This window comes from Delphinapterus leucas, chromosome 14, assembly GCF_059928025.1.
Source record: "Delphinapterus leucas isolate spDelLeu-1000000601 "Yukka" chromosome 14, BTC_Dleu_Yukka2, whole genome shotgun sequence".
Taxonomy (NCBI): domain Eukaryota; kingdom Metazoa; phylum Chordata; class Mammalia; order Artiodactyla; family Monodontidae; genus Delphinapterus; species Delphinapterus leucas.
In genome coordinates, this window is record NC_143142.1 from 9,288,303 (window position 1) to 9,308,958 (window position 20,656).

Below are 20,656 nucleotides of genomic sequence, written 5' to 3' on the forward strand. Positions count from 1 at the left end.
GCAAACTACAGAGAGAAAACCCACACGCCACAACTAGAGACAAACCTGAGTACCGCAACAAAGAACCCGTGCCGCAACAAAAGATCTCACATGCCTCAACGAAGACCCCACGTTCTGCAACTAAGACGCAACACAGCCAAAAAAAGAAAGAAAGAAAAGAAATAAATCAGAAGTCAATAGAACATTCTTATGCCTATCGTAAACTCCAGCTACCACACATGCTTAGCATGGACGACTATAAAATGAAGCATTCAGACTTTGTGCTGGCTCATCTTTGATAATTCTCCATCTAGGGATCGGGAGATGAATTGCTTTTGTTTCTCATGGCTTTTCTTGGACCTCAGGTCAGCAGCATAGCAGCCCCTGACCTGGTACAGCCATAGATAGCAAATCAAGGCATCAGCATCCAGATGGGGTCCGAGTGATTGTCCCCACTGGCTGGGATGATTTTTCTATCCAGGAGAAAGGGGCCCACATCTGGATTCAGAACAGTAATTTCAACCCCAGACCTGGTGTGAATCTCACTCTACCATTTACTTACTGAGTGACCTTGGGCAAGTTATTTAACCTCGCTGAGTCTTAGTTTCCTCATCTGTACAATGGGGATAATGACAGCAGCTACCTTCAGTGATTGGTGTATGGAGAGGGATGATTATGAATAGTAAGTGTCTGGTACATGGTAAACTCTGAATATTACATTATTATTATTATTAGTGCATCAAGGATGTCCCCCCAAACTCTGAATTAATTGCCCCCTCCTCACATTAATCTGGAGACTCCAGTGTTTGCATCACCTCCTCCTGTGTTACGGTTCCTCTTTGGCATTGCTGTGTCTCCCACTCAGCTGTGAGTCCCCAGAACAGGAACTGTGTTTTGTACATCTTAGCAAGAATAAAAATCTTCCCTTTGCCTAGATTCTAGAACATTATTTCTGTCCATCACCATCTTCCCCTTCTGGGAGATAATTCCTGATGTTCCTTCCACCCATCAAACTGGGTCAGTCTCCCCCCACTTACACACTCTCAAGCCCCCCTGTGCTTTTCCTTTGAAGTGTTTAGCACATGTAATTAATGAATTATCTGGGGAATCTGCCTTTTTTTTTTTTTTTTTGCGGTACGCAGGCCTCTTACTGTTGTGGGCTCTCCCGTTGCGGAGCACAGGCTCCGGACGCGCAGGCTCAGCGGCCATGGCTCACAGGCCCAGCCGCTCTGCGGCATGTGGGATCTTCGCGGACCGGGGCACGAACCCGTGTCCCCTGCATCGGCAGGCGGACTCTCAACCACTGCGCCATCAGGGAAGCCCTGGGGAATCTGCTTTAATGTCCGTCTCCCCACTGGACTGTGAGTCCTCTAAGGGTGGGGCTTGAGGCTGCATTATTCATCGCTGAGTTCTCAGCTCACAGGTCATGGCACATAGCAGGTGCTCAGGAAATGTTTGTTGAATGTAGGAGAGACTGTCATTCACTCTGGAAGGTAAGCGACCAGAGATTGCTCTCAGAATAACAACAAGAGAGCTTAAAGAGCTTTTGTAACTGACGTTTTTAAAATCACTTGCTCAACATCCACCATATATTTCTCTCCACCTCTCTTAAATAAAAATTCTCTGTGGACCTTGTAAAACCTTCAAGCCATGCTGTCCAGTAGAAATATAATGTGATCCACACATGTACTTTTACATTTTGTAGTACCTACATTTTAAAAAGTAAAAGAAAACAGGTGAAATGAATTTTAATAATATATTTTATTTAACCCAGAATACCCAAAATTTTATCACTTCAACATGTAATCAACATAAGAATAGCTGATGAGCTATTGTACATTCTCTTTTTTTGAACTAAGTCTTTGAAATCCGGTGCATATTTGCACTCACAGCACATCTGGATTTGGACTTGCCACGTTTCAAGTGCTTAGTACCCACATGAGGCTCATGGCTGTCATATTGGAAGCTGCAGAGAAACTGCTATGGTTTTCAAATTCTTCTTCCCAGAGTGCCCTGCTGTGTGTGGAGGCGAGGCTTTTCTCAGGTGGTCTTCATAGGACACCAGAGATGAGCACAACTGAAGTTTATCATCCAGCACTGGGCAGAACCTGTCCCCATAACAGGCAAGAAGGAAGGAAGGGGTTGATCATACCAAGAGGTGACATGTCTATGGGGCTTAATGCATGCTAGGAGTTTTGCAAAGGGCTTTACATTGTGTTAAGTCATTTGATCCTCTAGCGACGCTTTGAGGGAGGCTATCATATTATTATCCCCGTTTTACAGGTGGGGAAGTAGAGGCACAGGGATTGAAGTGACCCACCTGTTCAAGGACACACAGATAATAAGTGGTGGAGCTGGGATTTGAACCCAGGCAGCCTGGCTCCAGGACCTATACCTCGGTTGATCACCTCTGTGAGCAGACTGTCTCAGAATTGGGCCCTGCCATTTCTCTACAATGGTGTCACAGACAGGATCTAGAGTCAGTGCTACCCACTTGGATTTGTTCATTCAACAAATTATGTTGAGCCCCTTCTGTGCACCAGACCACACGCTCACAGAGCTTACTTTGAGGGGAGGAATTCAATAACAGACACTTCCCCAAATGGCGTTACTGGGATTCATAGGAAAAGCCCAGCTCTGAAAGAGGGTGTTGACAAGTAGATGCTCTGATAGAGTCATCATTTAGCAAGTTGGCACCAGAGGGAGAGGTATTTCAGTGCCAGGGGGAATAAAGCTCTGTTCCAGTCCAAAGGGGGATGCCAGCCCAGTGTGTCCTCGAGGAGGTAGGGATGGTGACCTGTGGGTGCCAGGAGCTTGGTCCAACAGTGTGCCAGGAAGGCCCAGGACTAATGCCAAGGGGAGTGGTCAAGAGGAGCCAGCATCAAGGCAGTTGTGAGGCCGGAGCTCAGAATTCACAGCCAGGAGCGGAGGGATGAGATGGTGCTGAGCCCCAGAAACACATCTTACGGAGTCTCACTGGCAGAACAATAAAAGTCTGTGAGCAAGAGAACGAATGCATGAAAGTAGCTCCTCACTACTGGTCATCCAGTCATTTGGTGTATTGATCAATCAAGAGGCAGTTATTGAGCACCTTTGGTATGCCAGGAACTGTTTCACAAGCTGTCACTCTTGACATTTGTTGAAACTGATATCTTACTAGAGATTCAACAATTTCTCTTTAATTTTCAGTGGCAACACATATTCCCCAGATGTGTCCCACTTTCCTACAAAACGTGTCATATTTGAACCTCTGACATTAATAACAGGAATAATAGTAACAGCTGTTAATAACCTACTGTTGTGCCAGGCCCTGTGCTAAGCACTTATATATAGCTTCTTTTGATCCTCACAACAGGCCTAAGAGGTAGTTTCTATTATTTACCCCTTTTTTTTTTTTTTTTTTTTTGCGGTATGCGGGCCTCTCATTGCTGTGGCCTCTCCCGCTGCGGAGCACAGGCTCCGGACGCGCAGGCTCAGCGGCCATGGCTCACAGGCCCAGCTGCTCCGCGGCATGTGGGATCTTCGCGGACTGGGGCACGAACCCGTGTCCCCTGCATCGGTAGGCAGACTCTCAACCACTGCGCCACCAGGGAAGCCCCATTTACCCCCGTTTTACATATGAGGAAACTGAGGATCAGAGAGGGGCAGTGACTTGCCCAAGGTCACACAGCCAGATGCAGTGGAGCTGGAACTTGAACCCAGACTTTCTACTCCATACTTTTTTCTTTTTTCTTTTTTCTTTTTTTTTTTTAACAGGCAAAGTCTATTTATTTAGAACTTGCTCTGGCAAAGGAGTCAGCCACCATCAGCTGAATTTTGGCAGTCTACTCCATACTTTTAATCTTCATTTCCCTTCTTCCTCCCCCCAATCCCATGTTTGCACATATAGAAAATGATTAAATTTGCTTCTAGACTCAGATGCTGTGGTCACACGTGATTCTTTCTCTTGTTGTTTCCAAAGGTGGTGGCTCTTAGTAAGAGAAGTCAGGAGGCCGAAGCTGCTTTCCTGAGCGTTTACAAGCAGTTAATTGAAGCACCAGGTAAGACATGCTTGGGCTCCATGAGTGAATAATTAACAAAAATAAACTGCTGTTAGGACTGTTACACAGGGGCCTCCTCTCAGTGGCATCTGGGGACAGGCCAAGACTCCTGGGTGAGGCCAGGCCCTCCATGGGTAGGAGTTGTAGGGACTGAGGGGGTCTACACCCAGTCTGGTGTGATGTGTCCCCACATGACTCTTCCATCTTACCCCACTGCCTTCCAACATCAGCCAGGGAGCTTTGGGGGGCTCCTGGTAAGATCTCCCACCTGGATCTTCTTGGGGAGCCGAGTGTCTTGCCCACCAGAACCCCCATCCCTTTGCCACAAGGGGCAGAAGGCACCCAGTGCTCTCTGCCACCAGAGGGCGCTGGAGGAAAGACTGCAGATGTTTCCTCCAACATGGCACCGCCAACCTCAAAAACTTGATGTTCCTCAAAAACCAAACCCAAAAAAGCATATACTGTATGATTCCATTTACATAAAATATGAAGACAGGCAAAAATTAATGTCAGCACTATTCACAATGGCTAAAAGGGGGAACAACCCAAATGTCCATCAGTGTATGAATAAATAAAATGTGGTTTACCAATCCAGTGGAATATTATTTAGCCATAAAAAGTAATGCAGTACTGACACATGCTACAGAGTGGATGAACCTTAAAAACATGATGCTGAGTGAAAGAAGCCAGATACAAGAGGTCACACAGTTTATGATTTCATTTGTATGAAGTACCCAAAATAGGCAAATCTATAGAGACAGAAATCAGATTGGTGGTTACCAATCTGGGGGCAGGAGAGAATGGGGAGTGAATGCTTAATGGGTATGAGGTTTCCTTTTAGGGGAATAAAAATGTTCTGGGACTAGATAGAGGTGGTGGTTGCACATCATGAATGTACTAACTGGCACTGAACTGTTCACTATAAAATGGTAAATTTTGCGTTACAGAATTTCACCTAAAAAAAAAAAAAGGCACCTGTGCTGTTAGAAGTCAAGAGAGTGGTTTCTCTTGGATGGGGCGATAGTTCCTGGGAGGGGCCTTTGGGGGCTGGAGATGTTGCTTCTTGATCTGGGTGTGGATTACAGAGGTATGATCAGCTTGAGAGCTTCAACTGTGTACCTAAATATGTAGATATACTTCTGCAAAAAGTTTCCCTTTTTTTTTTTTTTTGCGGTACGCGGGCCTCTCACTGTTGTGGCCTCTCCCGTTGCGGAGCACAGGCTCCGGACGCGCAGGCTCAGTGGCCATGGCTCACGGGCCTAGCTGCTCCGCGGCATGTGGGATCTTCCCGGACCAGGGCACGAACGCGTGTCCCCTGCATTGGCAGGCAGACTCTCAACCACTGCACCACCAGGGAAGCCCAAGTTCCCTTTTTTAAAATGGCCCGTCCTCTGCACGTTTTCATTTATTGACCTAGAGATGGGAACCCAGAATGTAGTGATGTGCTTAATAATGGTGGAGCTGGGAGACGACTCCACTGTGCTAACTCCCTCCACCCAGGAAGCCCCTTTAATCCATTGCTAGTACTTCCACACAGCTGCAGGAATTAGTGCTATCAGAGGTGACTGGAGCTGGGGGTTTACGAAGAAGAAAATGAGATCCCACTCTAGGCTGAGCCATGGAGAAGGCAAAGTCATTTATATTTGATGTCAGGGTTGTTTGTGAGATCTTTGTGCAGGGGATGGGAAAGTCCCTCGTTCCATCTGTCTTGGGCAATTGTGGTGGTTTAAATAGTGTCCTCCCAAAATGTATGTCCACTCTGAACCTCGTAGTGTGACCCTATTGGGAAACAGGGTCTTTGCAGATGTAATTAGTTAAGGATCTTGAGATGAGATCATCCTGGACTTAGGGAGGACCCTAAATCCAATGAAGGATGTCCTTATAAGAAGAGGAGAGGGAGTTCTGGGACACAGACACAGGGAAGAGGGCCATGTGAAGACAGAGGCGGAGTTTGGAGTGATGCAACTACAAGCCAAGGAATGCCTGAGGCCACCAGGAGCTGGAAGAGGCAAGGAAGGATCCCCCGCTAGAGCCTTCAGAAGGAGCACAGCCCTGACAGCAACTTGAGTTTGGACTTCTGGCCTCCAGAACTGTGAGAGAATAAACTTTTGTGGTTTTAAGCCACCTTAGTGGGTGGTGCTCTGTTAATGGCTGCCCCAGGAAACTAATACAGCAACAATGATGCGAAGCTTCCCCTCCAAAAGCACATGAGCTGGGTGGTGAGGGAAGTCTTCTAGCCTCTTCTACTCAAAGTGTAGTCCATGGACCAGCAGCATTGGCTTCGCCTGGAGCTCGTTAGAAATACAGAACCTCGGGCCATTGAAGCGTCTGCATTTTAACAAGTTCCCCAGGGGATCCGGGAGCACATCACAGTCAGAGAAGCAGTGGCCAGGTGTAGAAGTTGCATGTGCTCTACCCTCTGCATGTTACAAGCCCCAAGGGAACAGGCCCTACCAGTCCCTGTCTCCCTGGCACAAAGAAGTTGAGTCCAGTGCCTGATGCCTCACAGCCAGGGAGAGATGGGACTCAGCTCTTGATACATTCAACAACTATTTCTAGAATGTCTGCTCATGTCACAACTTGGCTACTCGTGGGAGGTTATGTTAGTTTCCCATTGCTGTAACAAACTGCCGCAAACTGGGTGGCTTAAAACAACAGATCCTTATTCTTTCTCAGTTCTGGAGGCCAGAAGTCTGAAATCAAGGTGTCGGCAGGGCTCTGCTCCCTCCGAAGACAAACACTGTTTGGTGTAGGGAGCAGAAAGCTGAGTAACTTGCATCCTTCACGTTACACACTGTATTTCAATAGGGGAGGACTCTTGCCTACCTCTTCCAGCTTCTGGTGGCTCCAGGTGTCCCTTGGCTTGTGGCTGCATCACTCCAGTCTCTGCCTCTGTCTGCACATGGCCTTCTTCCCCCTGTGTCTCTGGGTCCCAAATCCCCCTCTTCGTTCTCTTATAAGGACACTGGTCATTGGATTTAGGCCCCGCCCAGATAATCCAGGATGATCTCATCTCAAGATCCTTAACTTAATTACATTTGCAAAATATCCTTTTCCAAAAAAGGTCACATTTACAGGTTCCAGGCATTAGGACATGGATGTATATTTTGGGGTCACCATTCAGCCCACTACAGAGGCACCTGCAGACTCGACTCGCTCTGCTCCAGTCCCGTGCTCTGCCCTGATTCTGCACTCGCAGGAAGGCAGCATGGCCACATGGGTTTTCTCAGTCAGAATGTTTTGGTGGCAAGAATGGCTGGAACCAGACAGCACAGCCCTCCAGGCTCTGTGCCTTCCCCCTGCCAGGGCATGGCCCTGTGGTATGAGGCCAAGACAGCTGTGTCTGCAGCCCTGGTCGTTATCACCCTTACTGAGGACCACACCAGGCACGTGGCCGAGAGACCGAGAGGCCGCCCCATTCCTTGCAGCCTTTTTGCTTGTGATGTCTCCACCCTTATCAGAGCTATCTGGGAAAAAATTTGGAAAAATACACCCTCTTATTTCCCACTCTTTTCAATTCTTTGGGTTGCACAGTCTCAGTGGCGAATGACAGTGGAGGGTGACCCAGTACAGACCCCAGAGATACCTCGCACGAGTCCACATGCCCAGCTCCTCCACCGGGCCTCATAGTACCTTTCCTGTAGCACCAGGGGGCAGCACTGAGATGGGCTTGTGTTTCCAGGCAAAGACCCCAGTTCAAGTCCTGCCTGTACCACTTACTCATTGGGTAACTGTGGATGAATTAATTCACCTCCCTGAGCTTCAGTCTTCACTTCTATAAATTGGGAATAATGTCTCATGCAGCCATTGGGAAGCTTCGGCGTGCATGGCGCAGAGTGGCACTTGCTAAGTGTTAACTGTTCTTATCGTCATCTGTGTGTCCCTAGGACAAGTGAAATTCTCCAAGCCTGGGACTGAGTCATAGTAAACCTGTGTACCCTGAATCCAGTACACAGTAGGCACCTAATAATTGTTTGCTGAATGAATTAGAAATAAGATTCAGACGCAGAAAGTGGGAGAAGAGTTATTTGAATGAAAAGGTACTTTTTTCAACTAGTGCTTCCTGCTTGTCACGTGTTTATCTACTCAGATGGCATTTATTGAGTGCCTCCTGTGTGCCCAGCACTCACTAGGCACTGGGAACATAACCATGAGCCTGCCGATACAGACACGGGCCCAGACCTCAGAGAACTTGCATTCTGGTGGCAGAGGTAAACAGATCATCACTCAAGTAACCTGTTGTCTCAAACCCAGGGGAGCGTTTGGGGGTGAGAAGGGGCTTACAGCCCCCATGTGGGAGAGAGCATCATTTCTGGGGTTCACTGTGGACCCACATCTTTCTGAAAATATGTTAACCCACGAGGCCAGACCGCGGTGCCAGTCAGGGACCGTGAGCGCTCCCAAGATTGGCATGGAACTTCCTGGAAAGTTCCCGTGCTGTCTTGCGCCTCTCCCCAAACGGTCATTCCAAGCCTAGTGCTGACTCCACGTGTCTGATTTCCCAACTCTACTCCCCAGAAATGGAGGGGTGGGGGGGACGTACATCCCCAGCTGTCACCAAGCTAGAGAACGAGGAACCTTAACTGATGGAGACATACCATACGAACAGCCCCTTCAGGGCTCTAATTCATTTTCAAGACATTTAAGAATAACAAAATGTTTTAATGATTTCTTAGGGGAATTAGGAAGACATATTTTTGTTCTCATTAAATTGTATCCTCAGACACAAGAACCAAATGCCAGATGTGTTGTTGGTGCTCGGAGCTTCCCTGTTCACTGTCCCTGCCACACATGCCTCCCCAGCCCCTCCATAAAAATAACACTCCTGGAAAATTTGCCAGGATGAACATTCTCCTGTTTTTATACTTCTTGACAGGCAAATTATTTGTCGAAATACTTCCCATCCACACCTCCCCCCCGAAGCCACACAAGTCCTGATTCAACATTTTTGTTTTGAGTGACTGCTGCCAACACAAATCTTTGGCAGAGGATGCGATATAGCGTGATTGCTCAGCAAGTATTTTGATAAGTGTGCAGCCTGTATGTCTATAATTATGAAAGAAAACCGTAAATCTTTTGGATATTGTTCACACAGATGTGGCGTGAAGTGAGGAAAAAAAGCAGTAAAACGTGTTAAAAGCATAATTAATGTCATTGTTGTAGAGGATGATTTGATTTAAACCTTTCTGACTCCTGTACCGGTGACGGCTGATTTCTTTATTGCGTTCATAGAGTCACTAGGTACCAACCCAAGTTTCAGAGAGCTAACTTATTAACTGAGTGATTAGTTAAAAGCAAAAAGAAAAAAATTTAAAGAGAAAACAAGGAAAGAGCAAGTAAGAGGACAGGCAGAGGAACACTGCTGAAGAGATAAGAAGGGAGAGGTGAGTCCCCCCAGTTTTTTGTTTTTTTTTTTTGCCTTACTTTGTATTTTTTAAAATCTGATGCAGGAGATGGCAACTCCTCACAGGCGTTTCTCTCCCTGCTCCTCCTTTCAGGAGGCAAGGCTGGGCAGCTTAGGTTGATCGAGCTGTAGCATCAGACACAGTGGGGTGGGACTCTCAGCTTGGTGTTTTTTTTTTTTTTTGAGCTGTGTGACCTTGGGCAGGGGCCTGAACCTCTCTGACTCTGGTTTCTGTGTCTTTAGCAGAGGGATAATAGAACCTGTTCATCAGTCAATGTGAGGATTCTATACCTATACATGAAAGCGTTTGGCAGGTTGGATAATCAGCAGCCCACTGCAAAGCTGCCATCAGGGTATAAGTTACGTGAGTCACACGCATTGGCTTTGGATTTCATACAGCTCTGTCAATTATCAAGGAAGTGGGGTGAGAGGTTTAACACTACAGGGTTACTGAACGTGCAGTAGGACAATACTTTCCAATGTTTAGGATTTTTAAATTTTTCTCCGCAATTATAAAAGTTGTATATGCCTACTGTCAAATTCAGAAAATACGGAAATAGGAGGGGAAAACTACCTACTAGAAAAGCAGTGGCAATATTTTGTTGTTTTCCTATCTGATCTTTTCCCCATGTACTTTTTCAAAATGGTCGTTCATTCTGCATGTACCATTTTCAATCCTGCTTCCTTTCACCCACTACAAGCATCTGTATTTCTCTGTGTGATTACAAATTCTGAGTAACTTTGGTTCCTCTTGTGTAACAGTCTCTTGTGTAGCTGTATTGTAATTTACTGAACCCCATTCCCAACACTGGGTATTCGGGGTTCTTGGGAATGCAAGGCATATTGGTACTGTACTGTAGTTATAAGAGTGAGAAAGAAAACTTGGGAAGGGGAATGTATTGTAGCCACATATTGACCACAAACCCAGGAAAAGTGGTCAGAAAGAATAAGAATTTTTCCCCCTTGTTGATTTATTTTGTACTTCTTTGTTTATTAGTTACACTAAATATCTTTTCACATGTTGTGAGCCACTCATATCTATTATTTTGTAAATCACTGATTCATGTACCCTTAGCACATTTTTCTATCAGAGAGATCATTTTCTTATTGATTTGTAGGTGCTCTTTGTATATTAGAGATACTAACCTTTGTCCTGGTAAATGTGTTTCATATCTTCTCCCCTAGTTTGCCTTTTGTTTCTTAATTTTGTTTACAATGTCTCTTGTATATGATACACGGCACACATTCAAAAAATATTAGCAGAAAGTAGGAAATCTTACCAGACCTTTGCTTTATGGCTTCTGGATTTATTGTCATATTTTAAAAAACCCTCTCACCTGAAGGTTGTAGGATTTTTTAAGTACTTTTGTGATCTCAATTTTTAGAAATTTGAATCTTTGAAGCATTTGAAATATATGGTGATGGAAGTAGAAAGCGGGGTTAAGAATTTAACATTGTGTTTGCCCCAAATGACTAGTTCTACTGCCATCTAGTGGATAAGCCACCTTTGCAGATAAAGGCAATACAGATTTTAGTGTAATGAGAGACCCATCGCTGTCTTTGGCTGCCCTCACCTTCTTCCCTTCCTCCCTGTATATGCCTCTGCCCATTTGGTCCTGTTGAGCTCAGGGGAGCACAGAAGGGTAACATAAAAGGTTATTTAACCCATAAAAAAAGGAAAAGTTTAACAGCAGATTTTCCAGAGATGGTACTTAACTTCAAAAGGCATTGTCTCCCCATTTTCTGCCACACCTTTGCCTCTGCCATTTCTTCTGCCAGGAGTGCCCTTTCCCCCTGGCCACCTGTCTGATTTTTACTACTCCTGGCAGCTAAGGGTTGAAAGATGATTAAAGGAAAACATCCAGCATGATGCTGGTACCCAGTGGGTGCTCAATAAACGGCTGCTCCCTTTCAGAAGGGATGACAGGCGTTTCAGCTGTGGCTTTTCATCAGCTCATTCTCTGAGCACCTACCATGTGCTGAGCCCTGTGGGAACCCAAACTTGAGTCCTGCCCTGCCCTCGGAGTCCAGCAGGGGCCACATGACCCGAAGACAGACGGCCAGAACACCCAGCAGAAAAAGGGCTTCAAGGTGGGAAGGCCAGGAGAGGTACCTCAGGGAGAGAAGCCTTTGAATTTAAACGATGAGCTACCATCCTTGTGGGGCGGTTTCTTGGGTGCTCCCTGTGTGCCAGGCAGTGCGCTCAGCCCCTTACAGAAAGGATTTCACTTATCCCCTCTGCCCCATGAAGGTAGGTATTGCCATCCTGCCCTGCTGTGTGGCTGAGGCAATGCAGGCTCAGAGAGGTCAAGCCACTTGCCCAAGGTCACACAGCAGAGAGGTAGTGGAGCCTGAATCTTGATCCCTGGCACCAAACCCAGATGCAGGATTAATTTTAAAATTGAAAGGGTTGGGGGACTTCCCTGGAGGTCCAATAGTTAAGACTCCATGCTACCAATGCAGGGGGCCCGGGTTCAATCCCTGGTCAGGGAACTAAGATTCCACATGCTGCACAGTGTGGCCAAAAATGAAAAAAAAAATTGAAAAGATTGGAACAAAACCATTAGAGATTTGACATCTAAATACAGTGAAAAACAGCTAAGGGTCTTTGCTGCCAGTAGGTTGAGAGGTTCTAGGGTGAGAGGATGAGCCCTTTGCAGAAATGCAGATGTGTTAGCTGGAGGAAGAACATGACCCCTAACAGACACGTACACCTGGTCCTCCTGGCCCAGGGCTCCAAAGGCTGGTACTTCTGTTGAGGAGAAATTGAGCCACAGAGCTCCAAATTCAGGGGGCAGAGAGATGCCAGAAGGAGCACCAGCGGGACTCTAGGCTGAGGGACCCTCTCAGAGTGGGGCCAGTCCCCGTCCTGCCATCTTGCATCCTGTATCGCACCTGACTTCTTTGATCCTCAGTTTCCCCACTTGGGAAGTATGGATAATGATCTCACCTAATTATGGGCCCATTGGGTGGATTCAGTGGGAATGGAGAACACTTAACATGGTGCCTGGTACAGAGTAGTAGCCCCATGCAATTCATTCAACAAACATTGAACTCCTACTGTTTGATAGGCGCTCTACTCGACACCAGGGGCACAATGTTAGGCAAAACAGACATTGTCCCTGCCTGCCTGGAACTTTCTGTGCAGCTTAGTCTATGGAAACTTTGTTTTTACTACAATGGACACGGGTTTGAGTCCCAGCTCTGCTGCTCCCTGGATGGGTAACCTTGAGTAACTAGCTCTAGCTCTCTGATCCTCCGTTTCCTCCTCTGGAAAAGCACACTTACCTTCTGGTGCCTCTGGGAGGACTAAGCAAGGTGAAGAGTATAAAATCCTAAGCTGGTGTCTGGCACACAGTAGATGCTCAGTAGACCGGTGGTTGCCGTTGCTGTTGGTGGTGGTGTTACTGTTACATCACCGCCCAGTGCCAAGAAGGAAGGCCTTCTCCAGCCCCTCTGTCCCTGCTTAAGCCGGGAGACCCGGAAGCCGCCAGCCCTAGCGACGAAGGGAAGAAAGCACGGCCCCCATTTGCATACAAGGGCTGGGCAGCCCATCTGCTATCAAAAAGTTAGGATTAAAGGATCAAAGTTAGGCCCGCTGCCGCCGTCAGTAGCCTGAACCTCCTGCCCACACAGGCGCCCGGAGCCGGGGCCCAGATGGGAGAAGGCTTCTGTCTCAGAGATACTTTGGAGGGACACACGCATACTTCTGCATATATGTGTTTCTAAACAGCCTCTCGGACAGCCTTTGCAGCTCCAGCTTTCCTAAAAAAAGCTCTGAGCACCGCTTTCCTTCAGATGGACACAGTGGGAGGAATGAGACAGCTTTCCCTAGACTCACGACTCTCCCACACAGCCCCATAGACACTTTTTTTAAAAAACACCAACAGCATCAGCTAGTGGTAGAAGATGGAATAGATGATGTTCTATCCATCTCCTCCTACAGAGGCTTTGGAAAGACTGGTGTGAGATTAAAATATTATAAATCCGTTGGCAGTATTCTCTAGGGGTTTAGATCCAATGTAACCAAAATGAATCAGTCATTTTATTAAGCGGTTTATGCATAAAGAGCAAGTTGATGGCTGTAAGACAAAGGCACTCTATTTCCTGACGACGTTCCCCCTCCCCGCGTGCCCATCAGGACCTGCCACCTCGGATGGTTCATATTTGATCTTCCGTGTCTGCCAACGTGCTTAATTAATCCAAAGGATATGTAGTCAAACACTTCTGATTTGGGGCCCCCTGTTTTGGGCTTTTTTATTCAGGTTGGATCTAAAGCCGTTTGATTCCCGCTGCCACTGCCCTTGTCTATATATTGACAGTGTGTATGTTGCAGGAGTGAAGTGGGGGAAATAAAGTCCCGCTCACAGCTCTGGGCAGCCACGTGCCTCAGCTGAAAGGTTTCCCGTGGAAGCGCTGAGCCCGGCAGAAAGCCAGGCTCCGTGGCTCCAGATGAGGAGCTACAGGGATGTTCTGTCACTTCTCCTGACACTGAGATATGCGGCTTGCCAGACGTTGGAGGGGGACACAGGTCACTTTGGAGACTGGGGGTCAGCGGGACCCCGCGCTTCCCCAAGTGGAGTCACCTGACATAGGGAGCAGCCTTGGTGTACCTGGCGCAACACAGACTTTGAATACATTGCTCACCAGGTATCACCTTTCTAGTTCCTTCTAGAGAAAGTCTCAGTCAGGTGCTAAAGCATCTTAAATGCCTATGGAACACCTGTGAATCTCTCCTTTTAACCAAGGAAGAGCCGGCCTCAAGCTCAAGGTCTTGAGCAGGCAATGGGGATGTAACTAGAATTTAATAACATCAGTTTCTTGATTTTTCCTTTGTATTTATTTTAATGGTTAAAACCCCTTTTTTATGATACAGAATCCCAATGATCTACTTACAATAGTGAAACAAATATTCCTTTAAAATATATTTAAGTTAAAAACATCAAATCACGTAAGGACAGATATCAAGTTGATAATATTTTGGGGGCAGGTGGATGCAGCTTAAGGTGTGACATGTCACCAGCATTTGACGATTGGGCCACCCTGGGTTCAAATCCAGCTCCGCCTTTTTCAGCAAGTGGCCTCCCTCTGCTGGGCTGCAGTTTTGTCATCTGGAAAATGGGGAGAATAGCAATGTCTCCTGTGGGTGTTTTGATGATTAAATGAGATATAAATATATCTGCAAAGGACCTGGCGTATGTCGGGGTGCAGGGGGTGGTGGGGGTGAAGAAATGTCAGTTCCCTGGAGCTTTTGGCTCAAGATGCTGGGTGGGCATCTCATCTGCTCTTTACCCCCCAGCTGGATATGGGTGCCCCATCTGCCCCAGAATGAATGTTTGCTAGAGTTGGGAGGATGAAGACCAGAAACTAGTGTTTGAAGAGCCAGAGCCTGCTCTGAACCCAATCACCACCCACCAGCGCCCAGACCAGCCTACAGGGAGGAGAGGTGAGGCTGGCACCAAGAATTACCCAGGCATCGCCAGCCTCTCTGAGCCCCGTGTCCTCATCAGTAAAATGGGTCAGTTGTGAAGATGAAGCTAAGCTGTGTTTCTGGGACAGTAACTCAGGGGGGATTGGTCAGGATGGTGTGCCAGCATGTCTTGGTCTAATGGGAGCTGTTTCTCCTGGTGCTTCCTGGGTCTGGATTATTCTCTCTCAGCCCCCTGCTGGCTTCCTCATTTCCTTCAGGGCTCTGCTCAAATGTCACCTCCCTGACCAGGCTGCCTCAATTAGCACACTGCCCCCAAGCACACACCTCAGGCCACTCTCTCCCCCAACCCTGCTGTTTTTGTTCTCAGCCCCCTTACAGCCGTTGGTTTATTTGTCCATTGTCCATCTCTCCCCTCTAGAATGTCAACCCCAGGAAGGCAGGAATTTCCTCTTATTTACTGCTGTATCTCCAGGGCCCAGAAACTTCCCTAAGTAGATGCTCAGGAAGTATCTAGCAACCGAAGAAATGGTATCTGACACATAGCAGGTGCTCAGTAAAAAGGCACTAATGAATAAATGGCTGAATTACAGACTGTATTCGTTTTTTCCTGCTGCTGTAACAAATGACCACTAACTTAGGTGCTTAAAACAAGCAACATTTCTTGAGCACCTACTATGTGAAAGGCCTTGGGAGAAAGGGGTTGCTGAGGAATGAAAGCTAGATGCTCCCAGACCCCTGTGACTGTCAGGTTCTGTGAGAAGCCTCCTCCCAACATTTCAAAGATTTGCTGTCATTTCTGTCGCTTTCACTTTGTATTTGTAAGAGCAGCTAGTGACGTTTAGCTAATGCGTCAACTAATACAGTTGGACAAAGTAAGCAGGAAGCCCTCGGATACGTCAGCTACCCCAGCTGAGCATTTTACTTATGCGTAACTTGGCGGAATCTTCCAGTCCTCTGAATGCTAATATATTTTTTCCTACCTAACTCAATCCCCAGCAATGTAGCTCAGACCTCCGTGGATTTCTCCCAGATGGGGGAGTTGGGAAGAAATGAGTTTACCCACGTGCCGTAAAGCCTAGGAATTCTGTGGGGAGGAAATAAAGAATGGAATATGCCTGGGGAAGTAAGTGATCATCGTTGCTATGCACTCTTCAGAGCAGGGACCATACTCAACCCACTGCCCTGTTCCTCAGTAGTTGGAGAGGATGAACATACAGGAGGATCAGAGCCCAGCACCTGCTGCTTTGTCTTATGAAGCACACTTGTCTTCCTGGACGACTGGTGAAATGGGTGCAGCAGGAGGGAAGTAGGTTAGGCTTAAGTAAGAACTTCCTTCCTATAAGACTTGGAGTCTAGCAGCTCCTTAGTCCTGCCTTTCTCACAGTTGGTATCCAGCCAGTTGCCATGTATTATGGGTTGAATTGTGTGCCCCCAAAAGATATTTTGAAGTCCTAACCCCTGGTACCTGTGAATGTGACCTTATTTGGAAATAGAGTCTTTGCAGATGTGATGATGATAAGGGACGGTCCTTAGGGTGAGACCCTAATCCACCATGACTGGTGTCCTTATAAAAAGAGGAGAGAGAGACACAGAGAAGAGGGCCAAGTGATGACAGAGGCAGAGATTGAAGTGGTGCCACCACAAGCTGAGAAATGCCAAGGATTGCTAGGAAAAAGCGTGGGACAGATCAAGATAGCACAGCTCTGCCAGCACCTTGATTTTGGACTTTGAACCTCCAGAGTACACACAATGTATTAGTTTTCAGAGGCTGCCATGCCAAATTTCCATAAACTGGATGGTTTAAAACAATGGAAATTTATCCTCTCGGTTTTGGAGGCCAGAAGCCCAAAAGTCAAGGTGTTGGCAGTGTTGGTTCCTTGTGGAGGCGCACAGGGAGAATCTGTTCCATTCCTCTCTCCTAGCTTCTGGTGGTGGCCGGCCATCGTTGGCATTCCTTGGCTTGTAGACACATCATTTCAATCTCTGCCTCTGTCTTCACGGGGCCTTCCCTGTGTGTTGTCTCTCTGTGTCTTCCCCTCTTATTGTAAAGACACCAGTCATTGGGATTAGTCAACCCTAATCCAGTCGACCTCATCTTAACTTGATTTCATCTGCAAAGACCCTGTTTCTAAATAAGGTCAGTTTCACAAGTTCTGGATGGACATGAATTTGGGGAAATGCTATTCAGCCTAGAACACCACACCCCATCAGTTCTTCCTATCTACCTCTTGTGTCTGAGCACTTCCCCCCAACTCCTCCTGCCACCACCCTGATCCCAGCATCACTGCCTGGACTATTGCAGTAGCCCCTGTCTGGCTCCCTCTACAGCCCATTTTTCTTGCAGCAGCTTGGATGAGCCTTTGAAAAATGCGAATTAGAACATGTCACTTCCTAATGCTCTTAAGATAAGTCCTTTCCCCATCCATATTATCTGACTGGGATGTCAGCTACACATAGACAGGGACACTACTGTGCCCCCCACAGGTAGATGCTCAACAAACTCTTGCTGAGTGAAGCAGGTGCATGGACTCATAGGTCCCCCTGTGAGCTCTGCCCACTTTAGATTCACCACTGTGGAATGTACCAGCACCTCAACATGGGCTCCACACCCACAGACTCCAGAGTCTAGCTGCAGCTCCACAGGAGAGGCACTGTGACTATCCCCACTTTACAGACCAGGAAACTGAGGCTCTGAGAGGCAAAAGAGTAATCACATATTGGTTTGGGTCCTCTGGAAGCATTCACATGCCAAGATGGCACCGGATGTGCAAGAGATTTATTGGGGAAGATGCCCGTGAAGGATGAAAGAGAGGGAGAGGAGGAGACCAGGAGAGCCTTCACTTGGTGATGCTGGTCTAACACCTGGGAAGGGAGAGAGGGAAGGAAGGAGGGTTGGTAGGAGGAACCTCAAACTGCAGTGCAGCTCTGAAAAATCTCAGCCAAGCTAAAACTAACAGGAGCCCCAAAGCAGGATGCAATAGTCTGCTCAGGCTGCTATAAGAAAACACCACAAACTAGGTGGCTTAAACAACAGAATTTTCTCTCTTACAGTTCTGGAGGCTGGGAAGTCCAAGATCAAGGTACCAGCAGGGTTGGTTTCTGGTGAGAGCTCTTTTCCTGGCTTGTAGATGGCTGCCTTCTTACTGTGTCCCCACGTGGCCTTTCCTTTCTGCACGTGCAGAGGGAGAAAGCTCTAGTGTCTCTTCCTCTTCTTGTAAGGACAGCAGTCCTATCAGATTGGGCCCCACTCTTAATGACCTCATTTAACCTTAATTACTTCCTTAAAGCCCTGTCTCCAGATACAGTTGCATCAGGGGTTAAGGCTTCAACATATGGGTTTGGGGGAAAACATTTTAGTCTATGATACTAGGTTGCCTTTTCCAGCATCGGCAGGAGTGGCCCAGCCCTACTGTCATGACTGTCTTGCTCGGTCATTGGCTGGGAGCAGGCCTGGGGAAACCTGACCTCCAAACCAACACTGCAGTGTATCCAAAGGTGCAGCGCCTGGAGCCTGTCACCAACTCCTCGCAGGACGTTCTTTCTTGAAGGGAGAGCTGGGTGGCACATCCCACACTGCCACAAGTCATAAGAATAAGGGTAATGCTCACTTAGACTCTGTTAGGTGCCAGGCACTGTCGCAGGGGCTCAGCGTGCTCATGGAGTCCCTGCACAGCCCTCTACAGTAGGTCCTGTTGTTATCCCTGTTTTACTGAGGAGGAAACTGAGGCTCAGGGGACCTAAGTGACTTCCCCTAAAGTTGTCACAGCCAGGATTTGACCATCAGCCTCCCAACCTGTCCCTCTCCCCCTTTATCTGAGAGTGGCTTTGGGAATTTGGAGGATTCACAATGTTCAAACCTCAAGTGTCAAGTTCAGCTATGAAGGCGTTTAATAATCACTCTCCCTGAGCATCCCAGCGCCAAGGAATAGGCCCAGGGCCAAAAGCACTCACTTTGGCAGGACCACACCCCTATCTGGTGATAACCAATGTTGATTGAGTGTGTGCCTCAGGGATACTTGTGATAGAAATTTGGAGCCCAGAAAAGTCTGATGCTTTGTCCAAGGTCACACAGCAAGCCTGTGGCGAGGCCAAGAACAGCGCCCTCATTCTCGTGCTTCTGGCCTAGTAATCCCCCATGCCCTGCCTCAAGGCAGCTTAGCCCACTACAAAGAATCACCAGGGACTCCGGGTTCAAATCCCACCCCTGCCACTTCTGAACTCGGCGACCTTGGGCACATGGAATCTCCTCTCTGGGCCTTCATTTCCTTGCCTGGAAAATGGAAATAGCAGCATCTACCTTATTGGGCCTCACCTTGGGGAAGTGATTTCACTCCCCCATGCCTCAGTTTGCCCATCTATAGAATGGGAACACAACAGCCCTACTAACAGTGTTGTGGTGAAGACTGTATGAATTCTAATCAATTTAAAGTGCTCCGGCTGTTAGGATTTGGCCACAGCCTGACTTCGGCTGAGTCATCTGAACCTTCCCTGACTTCCTGTCTCAAATTGAGGATCTAGGAGGAAGCACAGTGTGGGAAGAAGAGGCCGAGGCCCAAGGCCCCATCTTGGCCCTATCACCAACTCACTGGCAGACTTCAGGGAAGTCACGGGACCCCATTTTTCCCCAACTGTGCACTGGGGTAGGGGTGTTGGACACTTGACAAATTGTCCCTCCTCAGTGTGACTTTCTAAGCTGGATCCTTTGAGACCCTGAGTGGAGCTCAACGCAGGATTACTGGATTCTGAGTCTCCCAGGCACTGATGAGAGTATATGAGGCCTTACCCTGTCCTGAGTCTCCGTGGAGTTTTGCCATGTAGACCGCAGCTCCTAGAATGTCACGGGACGGTGTGCTGCCCCCTCTCAGGGTAGTAACAGCAGCCAACACTTATCAAGCCCTACTGTGCACCCAGCACTGTGCAAATCTCTATACACATTCTCTCATTCAGTCCTTGCAGCCCCATTTTACAGATAAGAAAATGGAGGCTTGGAGAGGTTAACTGTCCAAAGGTCACATGGCCAGTTTAGAGCTGGAGCTGACACCAGCAGTCCTTAAATCGTGCTGCCTCTCTCAGTAATCTTTTTCAGTCTTCCCAGTAGTAACTTCTGAGAAGTAGAAACTGTAATATTTTCTGACTTTTTAAGTGGGGAAACTGAGTCTTGAGACCAGCGCTGGACTTCATGTTCTGAGAGCTTAACCACTATGTTCTACCCTGTACTGGCAAATGAAGGCAAAGAGAGCCTTGGAACCCGCTGACCCCGTACTGAGTGTCCACTCGCCGCCCACCTCCTCCAGTCTGTCCAGGAGGCCACCTGCAGCCAGCTTCCCCTGGACAAAGAGGCCGAGGCAGCAAGGGGACCGCAGTGCCTCCGCGCACAACAAACGTCAATTTCTGATCCCTGGGAATGGGGTGAATGACTTCCTTTTTCACCCGAGCGTCATCTTTTGGCTTGGACAGGCTCCTAGCCAGCCGGCCCCTGAGCCATGAGCTGGATCTTTCCCACCTCCCTGGAACCAGAGCGAGCCCTCCATGCCGCTCTCAGCTGCAGCCTCCCGTGTTTATCTAACCTCCCTGACCCCGGCAAGCGCTTGTCGCCTTTTTCTTCCTTTCTCAAAAACCAGGACACAATAGGAAGCGTTTCCCTTAACTTATTAAAAAATCCAGACTTGTAAATTAATTTGTCCGTGTTGTACAAAGGCAGTGCAGATGGACTCATTAGCATGCACACAACAAATAATTATAGATGAATTTTTAGCTGGCCTGCCTAATGCGCTTGCTGGGTTAATTATGTCAATGTATAAT

General features: G+C 47.6%; 1 protein-coding gene across 1 annotated transcript in view; it reads left to right on the forward strand.

Moving 5' to 3' along the window:
* CUX2 (cut like homeobox 2) overlaps positions 1 to 20,656 on the forward strand; it is a 109,101-nt gene that overhangs the window by 43,461 nt on the left and 44,984 nt on the right. Inside the window, exon 3 of the mRNA XM_089894491.1 lies at positions 3,941 to 4,019. Coding sequence (XP_089750617.1) covers positions 3,941 to 4,019 — 79 coding nt within the window. The remainder of the gene's footprint in view (positions 1 to 3,940; positions 4,020 to 20,656) is intronic.